Source organism: Apis cerana, linkage group LG13 (genome assembly GCF_029169275.1).
Source record: "Apis cerana isolate GH-2021 linkage group LG13, AcerK_1.0, whole genome shotgun sequence".
NCBI classification, from domain to species: domain Eukaryota; kingdom Metazoa; phylum Arthropoda; class Insecta; order Hymenoptera; family Apidae; genus Apis; species Apis cerana.
Window position 1 is genome coordinate 9,204,666 of NC_083864.1, and position 12,723 is coordinate 9,217,388.

Below are 12,723 nucleotides of genomic sequence, written 5' to 3' on the forward strand. Positions count from 1 at the left end.
TGGCGAAGAAAGCTCATAAAATTTCGTATATACTCATCGCGGATATCGTCACGTTTCCTTCAAAAGATACACTTGGAACCGCAACTTTTATGAGCGCGGTAGCCAAGGCTAAGTCACGTACGACAAATATCGTAACTCGTATTCCGGAACTGTCGAACTATTGTTTGCCGATTGTTTCTTCGATTCTGCACAGTTGTTTGCGGATGAATGAAAAATTGTTTGCAGTTACGGTGGTCGTAGCCGGTAAAAGGTACGACTCAGCATGTGAATCGTTTTTAAATCGTGGACGAGCTGTCTTCAAACATTTGTCGTTTCTATGTAATCATTGAGAAAATAATGCAATAGTATAAATAACGTTAGAATCGCCTATAATCTTGGTATTCAAAGATTTATATTTCAAATATTCTACCTTACTCTGTATCGCAACATTTTTAATTCTCCTTTTTTATTTTAAATAAATTCTTATTATTTATCACGAATCTCGATCCTTTAATAAATAAAATTTTTTTTTTACAATTTTTTTTATCTTTAATGAAAAATATATATTCAATATTAAATTATTTTTATTTTAAAAATAAAAATTTTCACTTACGGATTATCTTTCTAGAAATCTTCTTTTTATTATAAAAATTACTAGTTTGCATCCACATATGCTGATTGAAAAAATACAGTGTTTTGTATCAACAACTGTGCAAGTTTTACGTATAGAACTCGTGGCAAAACTGACTACACCGAGTTCAAAGAAGCAAGTTTTCATAGCAGGTGAGTCGAGGTTCGAGGTGCGACGACACACTATTGTTAACTCGTATTAACACATCGTTACGATATTTCACACTCAAGCTTTACATTGTTTCCGAGTTCGTATGGAGGAACTTTTGTATCTTATATATATGTGTACGTAAATATTTCTATCCTTTTGTAAACAAAATTTCAAATATTGTTTTTATTCTTTAAAAAAGGAAGAATAAATATTCAAAAAATGGCAAAGAAATGGCTCCAAGCAAAAAAAAAAAAAATCCTATTTAATTTCTAAATTATTGGAAGAAATTATATCGTAATTTCATTGTTTAGACGAATTTTACTTTTTATTTCTTTATTAAAAAATTAATATGAATATGAAAAAATATTAAGAAATATATTTGTTACTCAATATAATACTAATTGTAAGAAGAGATAGAATGACAGCGCCGCGCTGCGGCGCGACAGTGCAATAAAGATAAATCTATCTCTCTCTATCCATCGTCTCCAACTCCATCTAACATGCTTCGTCTAACGTAAATTTCTTAACAAGTAAATTATAACTTAATCGACATTTCAATTTCATTTTTCGTTCTTATTTCTATAATTAACCTTCTAAATTGAAAGAATTATATCGTATTTTATTTTATTATATTTCAATTAAATTGAAAGAATAAATTAACAAGAATTTTGCTCGATTTTTGAACATATTTCTCTGAACGAATGTATCTAAAGTCCTTCGTATTTAGTGAAAAAAAACGACGCTTTGTCGCTACCAATATGGCAGAATTGCAGGATATAATTATCTCGTAACTATTCAAAAATGTGATTCAAGAAAAATTGAGAGAAGCGAAGGAAAGAAGACACGGAACTCTTAAAAGCGTGGGTGGCAAGCATAAATTATTTTGCTAGATTATCGTTAAAACGATTTGACCCTCGAGGTCGAGAATAGAGCATCGCGAGACAGGAATAAAGATGGCACGGTGCCTTTCAGCCGACGTTAATTATTCCCGCCTCGACGAATATTTTTTTTCGACGAATTCCTCGGGAATACGTTCGTATCTGCTCTCCTGTTGAGGACACTGTCGAGTTTAAAAAGAAACGAAGAAAAGAAGCAGGAAAGAAATAATCGAGAGGCTGTCACAGAGATGACAGATCGTAACGTCGCTCTTTAGAATCTGTCAAGTCGAGACTGTTCGTGAGTTCATACTTGTTTTCTAAATATAGAGAGAAAATTGTCCGTTTTGCAGAATAATTAATGAAAAGATTTGGAGGATTAAAATTTCGTTTGAACGTGATTTTTTTTTTTGGCGATGGTCCAAACTGATTGTGAATGTAATAGATGTTTGAAAGTGATACAATTGCTGAAAGAAGAGTTTTAAATTGAATTGATAATTTTTTCCTGTTTAAAAGAGGAAGAATAGAGAGAACTGTTAGGGTTTCTTGTGTGCAGACAAAGTTCAATGATTCTTTGATCATAAAAGAAGTAACATTTTTCTCAATTATTCCTGTTTAAAAAATAATCAATAAAGAGATAATTTGAAAAGATGAAAGATGAAAGATTTAAAAAAAAAAAGAATCTTTTATTATCTATAAATAATATAAATCTTGTTAAAATAAATGGAAGAGAAACCAGTATGTTATCTAAGCTTCACTGAATTTTTGAATTTCAAGTTTCCATTTGGATCCATAAAATTATGAATTTATGAATAGAAGTTGCTTTCTCTCGAGAAAAAAATTTAACACAGATGTCGTTGCTCGAATAACATTTTCCAGAATCTGTTTAACATATTCAATTCACAGAAGTGGAGAGATTTCAATTTTCCATATAATCCTGCATATATCACATTGTATATCAAGTTTTTTTTTAAAATCAACTAAGAAACTAAGAAACTTTAACAATAATTAATGTAATAATGCTGGAATGATATTAAAATCTGAGATATTATCGTAAAATATTTTTCATATATCCAATAATTCATGTATTCTACGAAATGGAAAAAATCAAAGTTATTTTTAATCCTAATAAAATTAATATTATTATATTTCGTAAATTTTTTAATATATTTTTTTTCTATTGCCGAAATAATATTTCCACGTTATTCAATAAAATAAGCGATGCAAATACATTTGCAAGTTGTTATTATAATTTCTAATACATTCGAAATAATCGAATTATGTAAATTTCTATATCACCGTTCATTGCATATTTCGATCCATGAACGTCGATACGATTTAAGTAGTATAAATAAAAATTTATTCGACACGATTCTCGTGCATACATTATTCGCTTGAACCGCACCCAATTCACATTTGCATTCGTAATCTTCACTCCTTCATCTCCGTTGCGCAATCAGTCGATTCTTTTTTTTTCTTCATATTATTACAAAAGATTTCTCTGATTTTCCGTCGAATAACCACTTTAATTAGAGAATAATTATAATATATCGCAGTTTCGTGCAATATTCAATTAAGATCGATTTAAAAAAAATGAAATTCAATTACTATCTAATTAATTAGTGCTCTGCTTTTCAAAAATATATAATGATGATTTATGTAAAAAAAAAATCCAAGAACATCTTGTGAAAATCAAAGATTAAGTAGATCAATGTTTCAATGTTTCATATGTGACTTGTGCATTATTAATTGGGATGATACAATATCTATAAAAAAGCAGTATGTAAATCTAAATTTGACACGAATTTTTGCTTCTAATTTAAAAAAAATAAAAAGAACAATGGAATTCAAAACGCAAATATAACCCAAGTACGATAAACAAAACTCTTCCTCAATCTAACATAACCTAGCCATCCCAAATCATCACTCCACGCCAAAAATGAAAGCCATCGTCTCGTCCCAAAAATAAATACCGTTTTCTTCATTAACTGGCATCGTCTTGAAAACCGAAACATTCATCATCCCGAAGCCAATTATCCCGTAGGCTACAAGAAGTGGCGAACGAATATTTTTCGCGTGCTACCAGCGTTGCGGAGGCTTGACCGAGCCCAGTCATCGTGATTAAAGGTTGAAACGCGAGAGAGCGGAAGCTGCCGTTTCCTTCGCGGCCTCCGCAAGGCTGGCCGGCCAGAAAAACAGCGAACGAATCGCCTGCCTTAGAGATTTGCACGCGTGCAGCACGCGTGCACACGCACCTTCCTCTCGTATCCGCATCCGGGGTTAGCGTGGCGTTTAATGAACGATAAAGGCAGCCCATGGTACTCGCTCATTATAAATCCTCGAGGCGACGAGCCATTATCTTTACAAATGCAAGATTTCCTTCCTTAAAAAATTTCTATAAAACGTTTCTACGAAATGTTGGATAGGAAAAATTTAATATGGATAATGTAAAATATTATTTTTGCGAACACATAAATAAATCGAATGCGGAATTTCTGGGAATTAGATTCGATAAATACCAACATCCATGATTATCTGCCGAAACAATTAAACTTATATCAAGTTTCATTCGGCACGCTCCACTTCGAGCCTCCATTTCCAAGAATTGTTGGATATAGTTCACGCTTAAGCGAGAAACACTGTAATATTATACTGTAGATCCAAATCTTTTATAACAAGTAATTAGACAAAAATTCTAACTTCTTAACCAATCCTTCTTTCCAAACCCACGCAAGATCACATTCGCAAGAGATCATCACTCAGTATTATATTCGTTTCAATAGCACAATATCGCGGACGACAATAATTACAGAGCGTAACGACCTTTAAAGGCCGGTCGCGCTTACGAGAGTAAAAGAAACGCAACGAGGAAGGGAGGGGGGAGAAAGAGAAAGAGAGAAAGAGAAAGAGAGAGAGAGAGAGATTAGCGTGATGGCGTTAACGCGATCAGCGCGCCGTCAGCAGGGGCGCTCGCGTCGGATATTCGCTTGCGTTGTAAATCTGCCGTAAGTTATGCGCGAGCGGGAGGGCCGGCCGCGCCATTAAAGCGGGTTATGCCCGTTTCAAGTGGAAAATCATAAGCACCGCAAATACGCCGTTATTACTATAGACGCGCCACGAGCACGCCATTTACTTTGTAATCATGACTAATGCATAATGCAGTAGCCGGTGCGCCGGTTCCCTTCTGCGTGTGTCATTCGCCGACGTTATGTGGGTGCGTGGACTGGTTTATACGTATACGTATATGTACATGTATATATATATATACGTGTAGAGTTTTGATTTAATCGGTATACCAATGGTCGAATAAGAATGCACGAAATGTGGTTCTATGATAGATCGATTAAATAGCGACTTGTGGGTGTAAGAATCGTGTTTATGATTGATGTATGCGTGGTGTATGTGTGTGTGTGCGCGCCCGCGCGCATGCTACAGAGTATGGTAAATAAGTTATTATGTTGGAATTAAAGGACCTAATAATACTTTGTGAAATCATGATATAAGTATATAGTAGGAAGAAAATTAGATAAATAGAACTAGATAAGAAAATTATTTTATTACAATAATTATTATGGTTATATTTTTTTAAACATTCTTTTACCAAACAATATAATTTCATAAAATATATATCGTCCGAGTATAGTAATTATATATTGAATTAATCAGAAGAATTTATAATTGAAATGATTCTTTAAATGAATAAAATGAAATTTTAACACAGTCATTATATTTGCATCAAGTATGGAAAAGATTAGATAACTGTTGCGTTGTAAGATACTAAGGTGACTCATTTCCATTTGATATTTCATCCGATAAAGTAGATATACGATGCTGATATATATCGACTATTTCATGAAAAAGAAAAAATCGAATAACAAAATTAACAGAGTTTAATTTTCTTGCGTACGTTAATTACAAAATCGTTTCACGAAATAATTTTGATCTAAGTTAAATATTAAAAATACATTTAACTCGAACAACGATAACATTTTATTATATATTTCTAATCTTTGCAATCCTCGACTTTCTATGCATCATCTGCAGTTGGAGGATCACTGTTAAAGCTTCGCGAACGAGACGATATCCAAGCATTCCAGAACGTCTGTAATTTCACCTTTTTGGTCGTCGGGTAACGTCGACCTCATCGCGGCCATATTTCACACCGCGGGATCTCGTTCTGCATTGGTAGCATCGTATACTCTCCCTCGGGACGTTCGCGTGTTCCTGGTGCCTTCACCTAGTTAACAGTAATACCAACTTCTTCTCGCCGTTTATTCTACACGTTCACTCTCGTTACCTAGTGTATATCTTGGAGCGTTTATTGATTTTCGTAGTTAACGGGTGGCAGCGTGAGTTAGAGGGAGAATGTTTAGACAAATGTGAGATGAATAAGTGTTATGAATAAATGTTTATATATACTCTGCTCGTCTTACGTTTAGATGAATCATATGTTCATTTCTTATGTTTCGTTATTAATTATATATTACGAAGAATTTTTCTAAATACAAAATTAAATTGAATCAATTTTATTTCTCGTGTTTAATAGATGTAATAATTTATTTTTTTCAACTGTTTAAATATCAAAATATTTTTCCACATTCGCGTTATCATGTACGCGTTGAAGTGAAACAAAATTAAAAATTAAAAGTTAAATCAAGAACACTTCTCGCATTGCGAAATCATTCTGCAAATTAGAACAACATTCTTATCGACCGTTCGCTTGACGCACAAACGGAACGAATAGCTGACATTAGCTGGCATAACAAGAACACGCGTATTCTTCTCGTATCGAGGCGTAACCTTGGTCGCGTGGAGAGCGGTCGAATCAGCTGTTTCAACCATAGAAGGCCTCCTGCGGCATACAATGGACTATCACGTGACCAGCGAGCGTTTATTAGCCGAGGCAGAGAAAATGCTCGACGAAAGAAGGGGATACGATAGGATTTATTACGATTCTGGTTAATTAACATCCCTTCGAGTACACGCGACTGCAAGGTGCGTCCTTCGAATATGTGGAACTCGATACACGTGCTGGTGATTAATTCCGAACCAATCGTAATTTTCCACATTTGATTTTTTAATCTCGATCGTCGAACTTTCTTTTTCGAATCATGGAAATGAAATTTGTGTTTTCTTTTATAAAATTGGAGATTAGGTGGTTCTATAGTAGGGTTGGAGAGATGTTAGAGAGAAAAATATATTTATATTTTGCAAAATATTATAAATTTGAATTGGATTTTTGTATATTATTTTAAACAGTCAATATAATGGTTTGTAGAGATAATTAAGCGAGTATTATTCGTATATTGCGATATTGACTGGTTTTATTGTCGAGATGATGGTGTGAAGTTATTATCGTAATGGTAGAAATATTACGTTCTAGTGTTATTTAAAAAACAATAAAATTCTTTACGATTGTTTGAGCTAAGAGAAGCGAATTTCCATAAAATTTAAAAATATGAAAAGAAAATATCATCGTTGATAGCGAGTAACGATGATTTTGTTCCGTCATTCCAGAAAAGACGTATAGCTTTTCAATGATTAATCTCGGAATATATAAACTTATATCACGCGAGAAAAACTTGCATCGATAGTTCTTGTTGTAGGTGTATGCTCATTAGTCACTTTTACGCAATCTCACATTTGTTTTTACATCAAATGTTAATAGTGTTTTTTTATTATCGGTACACTTTTTATCGTTTTTATTTTTGCAGTTTATCATAATTTATAGAAAAATAATAAAAACATTTATGAAAAAATAATTATGTATGAAAAATAATAAATATTCGTTAAATAAATCATTGATGAGGAAATAATTTTTTTTTTTATAAAACAGAATTAAATATATAAAATATTTTATTCAAGATATTTGAACAAAAAAACAAATTGCATATTTTTTTTTCGTGAATAAAAACATTAAATACTCACCTAATATCCCTGAATTTATTCTTCGAGTGTACATATATTTGTATTTGTTAACATTATTAAAAAGCAATTAACATTTATTGATTACCGAGACAACATTTTTGCAAAAATAATTTTTTTGTTCCCTTCGACGCAATAACTATTTAATTATCCGTTTCCTGGGACTGATTTTGCAATTTAAAATTAAAGAATAAATAATATTATCCATAAAACTCAGTACAATAATTGCAAAATAAATATGAAATTATAATCTAAAAAATCGCTAAATTAATCTTTTACTGTTAAAATAAAAAAGAATAATTTTTATTTTTTTTATTATTTAACTTCATATTATTACTTTCATAAAAAATATTATTTTCTTTTTTATGTTACGATAAAAATCAATCACAACGAGAAAAAACTATAGTTGATTAAGTGTCGAGAGCTGTTTAAAATTATAATTTATTCAAATTTAAATAAAAATTTTAAAAACATATATATTTTCGATACGAAACTTACTTTTAACGATTTAATAATTTGCTGCTTATCTATATATTTTAATAGTCACAAACCAACGAAAATTACTTTTGCCGTATAATTTTTTTTAGTAGTTAGATAAACTTAGAAAATTAGTCATTCAACAATGTGGTAAACGCAGAAATAATTTTTCCGTTCGTCCATTTAGCTAAAACTTAAGATTGAACTTCATGATGAATACATGGTTTCGTCATATCTGAATTATAATCCGCGCCACGAGCGTGACTCTATATTACAAAGCGAGAACTCAAAACGTGGGTCATCGGTGAACCACGACAGTTACTCGAGGTAAAACTATCATTATGCAAACAAAGATATCCTCTTGAGTCATTCTAGCCAGCAAGCCCGGGCATAAAAGAAGATCAAAGTGTCAAGAATATCGTACACTATGTCTATCAAATATTCTAATATAACCTTTCCACAATGAACAATGTTTATAATTCGAAATAAATATTCCATTCTGTTCACGCTTTAATATCCGTTTACGGTTTCAATCGCAATTACAGACAGAAGAATATCGAAATAACTCGCGTTTTATAAATTTTCGAATTCAATTAATCGTAGAATTTAGTTAAATTTTATTTGGAATTGAAAGAAGATAACAGAATGAAAGAAAAAGAAAAAAAATAGAAACAAATAGAGAGAAATGAATTAGAAATTAGTGGATAAAATTGAAAGTGAAATATAAATACGTCTATCAAATATTCTAATGTAACCTTTCCACATGAACAATGTTTTTAATTCGAAATAAATATTCTATTCGTTCACACTTTAATATCCATTTACGGTTTCAATCGCAATTACAGACAGAAGAATGTCGAAATAACTCGTGTTATAGATAGATTTATAAATTTTCAAATTCAATTTAAACCGTTCAAAATTTTAGTTGAATTTTCCATAAATTTTTATTTGAAATGGAAAGAAGATAACAAAATGAAAGAGAGAGAGAGAGAGAGAGAGAGAGAGAGAGAGAGAGAGAGAGAGAGAGAAAATAATTGAAAACAAATACAAAGAAACGAATTGATAATTAATAAATAAAATTACTAAATAATATCGTATACGAATATTCATTCAAAATTCATTCCACGAAAATCAATCCAAATCATCCAAAATTGGGAACAAATTCGATCCCAAAACGACCAGGTCATAAACCAAAATCATTTTTCCACTTTTGCTCTCGTTCTTCCCAGGCACAACAGAAGCAATAAAAGGCTCCAGGAAGAAGAGAAGCAGCCAGTTCGTTCCACCAGTGGCAGACAGCAGCGTACGGTGACCTCTGTAGCCCCGTCGTACGAGCAGGCTACGCGAAAAGGCAAACGAAAAGAGCATCGAAAGAAGAAGAAGAAGAAGAAGAGGAGGAAGAGGAGGAACGATCCGAGAAGGAGGAAAGAGGAGGAGGAGGAGGAGGAGGAGGAAAGTGCGTGCCTGCGTGACGTAGCTTTCGCAGGCCATCACGCATATGTTACCCTCCGCGAGGGGCCCCTATACGCGTTCACAATGCGATCCGCGGGGTCATTCCACCTCTTCAGCTCCTTCGTATTCGTCGACGTCTCTTCCGTGGACGGTCGTGAACTTTGTTCCGCCGTGGTTGCCACGTAGGTGTCCCTTTCTATGGGCGCCGCGACTCTCCTAATCCTCTCGACTCAGGGTCGCGAGCGCGCGGCGGAAGGATGTAGGTGTCGTGAATGCTAGGGCGTGACTCGCGTGTCACTGGGGCTTTGCACCAAGGATCCACGATGCGACGCCAGATAGCGCTTGGGTAGTGGGTGGAGAATAACCGCATATTCGCCGAATTTTAGATAAATTTCCTCGCTTAGTTTGATTGGACAGATCGTGAATTTTTTCCATGAATTTTAATTTTTGAACAAAACATGCATCTGAAGATTATCAGTCTCCCTTTTTTCTCCAATTTATCTTTGTTTTACGTATTGTTCTTTGGGCTATATATATATATATATTGTGAAGGAATAATAAGAATCGACGTCTTTAGTTTCGTTCCCTCTGTAAACCAAACTGCGATCAAATTCCAAACACCCTCGATTCGAATGAATGGAAATCTGAATTCAAATCGAGCGAGACGGCATTCTCCCAGGGGAACGGAGCTGGGAGGAGGCGGGGAGGAGGAGAAGGAGGAGAGAAAAGAAATCACTTGACACTCGGCGAGACAAATATATGTACACCTCTCGCCAGGTGACCATAATCTACGGCAACAAGATCAAACCCCAAGGGAGACCACGAGAGAAACTTGGGATCGAGGAAACCGCACGACAAGGCGTGCAAAACGACCGACTCCCACGACTAGGCTCGTTTCGTGTTTCTCCTCCTCGTTCGGTGTTCGAGAACGAGGCACGTTACGTAATCCTTTTTATCACGGCCAAATGTAAACGGTGACCGCGGAAAGGGGCGGAAAGAAATATCAACACGAACGGACAGATCTGCTGGTCGGCTTTTGTCTCTCGTGCACGTGAGAATGTACGTGCGATTGGAAAATTGCCGAGCGACGACGAGCGAGCAGAAGCGTTTAACGTCGGGGAACAAGATGGAATCGATTAGATATGCATCTAAACAGGTTAATAAACCACCCACACGTACGCATCACGATTCACCGGCCTGAAACGTTTCTTTCCACGCGCAGTCTTGCAAACAACGCGGAATCTTACACCACGTCCTGGCACCGTTTTTCTTCCCTTCCTTTCCTCGATCTTTGTCGGCTGTCGTTTTTTTTTCCAACTCTATCGTTCGACGAGTTATGAGCGAATGACAAAGAGCGACGTGGCCTCTCGCGAATGTTTCGTGCACGAGCAACGATTAACGATTCTCTCACTTGTCGCGTTGCTCGGGAGATGGGGAGGGAGGGCTTGAGAAATCGGTTGGAAGGTTGAATTGTACAGTGAGAAATGGAGTGATAAGATGTTAATGGGATAAAATGTTGGGTTGTAGAGGGAAACTGCGTGGGATATCGGGAGAATTGAATTTGAAGGATTATTTTTCACGTGGCAGCTTCGTTTTTGCACGACTGTGTTTTTTTCAATTAAAAAAATAATAATAATAATAATATCTGTAATAATTGGTAGTAATAAAATTTTATAGAAACGTAATAGTACAGATTTTCTTGAAAAAATTTCTAAATTCAAGGATAAAGAATAAATTATATAAATTTTCTTATCAAGATTTTTGATACGTATCGTATCGTGATCGAAGACAAGTTTGCTATAATCTATGACATAAATTCTCAGTGGAATGGAAATACAATGAGATTGATATAAAGCTACATAACAGACACTGCAAACGAAACAAAGAAGGAAAATTCATCTCGAAGTACGAACTGGTCACTGGTTGAATAATTATTTCTTCGCCAGAACAAATCGCACGAAGTTTCTCGGAATGCAAACCTTCTCTTTCTTTCTTACCATTCTCGTGATAAAATTGACGAACAATTTTACATACCTCTCTTCTCACACACAAAGAAAAAAAAAAGAAAAATACACGATTAAAACTTTCAAATAGTAAGCTCCAATTAAAAGAATCGAGGATCCTGTTCAACTCCGATTCCACTCCATCATCGACGTTCAAACACGGTCATCCTTTGAGCAATCTTGAGGGTCGATTAAAGCGGCTATCTGCGCCAGAAAAGGGACTCGACAAAGAGCAAGGTGGCCTCGTGCGCGAGAAACGATTAGCGCCGACAATCTTCTCTCGTCCTGGTGCACGGTGGAACAAGAGGAACGGTGCTCGAGAGGGGGAGGAGTGGAAGTCAGGTACGTGGGTCGAGCAAGGGGTCACAGTCGGTCCACAGACGGAGTCACCTGTGGTGTGACCGATGCGAGCGGCAAGCGAACGCGCTCGCTATCATCTCAAATCCCTTGCCTTCTTCGTCATCGTGGCTAATGCTAACTGCCTCCTGGGTGTACAGTCCGTTTCGAAATTCTTTCGAAGGCTTCGGTTCTGATATATATATATATATTTATATAAAATGTAGTTATTGCGTACGAGATAGAAGTTTTGTTGAATATAATGTACAGAGTGTTCGTATATTTTTAGAGTATATTTGGATGGTCGATTCTAAAGAGCAAAATAAATATGAAAGTTGATGTACGAAAATGTTCAGGTTTATTTGTTATATTACGTATCGAGTTACGAGTAATTGGAATTTGTGTTAGATGAAGAGAGATGATGATAGACCTGAGACTGTGATGGAGATAGAATAAATTTTTTATTTTCTTTTTTCTTTTTGTCTATTTTGTAGTATTTATGGGGTTTGCACATTGGTATTGATAGTTGAAACAAAATTATAATTCAAGATATGATGCGCGCGGTTGAAAAGTTTCGAATGAATTTGTACGTCATCATCATTGTTTAAATTGTACGAGACGTCTTTTAGCATTAATTTCATAAAAAAAAATATGTAAATTAGATTTTATGTGTTTATTAATGAATCATGCTTATTTTATACGAATGACACGTCACATAGGTCACGAATTTTTTTAGCTCATGATACGTGATCTTTCGAGAAAAAAAAAATTCAATTAAATTTAAATTAATAAAATTCATTGTCACACGAAGGATGAATTTTCTACTTTTTCTAAAGAAATATCATAAATGTCTTAAAAATTTCAAACAGACTTTTACAATCTTTACAATTTTTAT

The 12,723-nt window shown here is 34.5% G+C and overlaps 1 protein-coding gene across 6 annotated transcripts in view; it reads right to left on the bottom strand.

Annotated features, from left to right (window-relative positions):
- Positions 1–12,723, bottom strand: part of LOC108003973 (uncharacterized) — a 272,622-nt gene that overhangs the window by 91,067 nt on the left and 168,832 nt on the right. Inside the window, exon 1 of one of the 6 annotated variants that reach the window (XM_062084094.1) lies at positions 593–665. The exons of the other annotated variants lie outside the window; for them this stretch is intronic. Coding sequence (XP_061940078.1) covers positions 593–650 — 58 coding nt within the window. The 5' untranslated portion in view covers positions 651–665. Of the gene's footprint in view, positions 1–592; positions 666–12,723 lie in introns of those variants that run through there. 6 annotated transcript variants of the gene reach the window in all.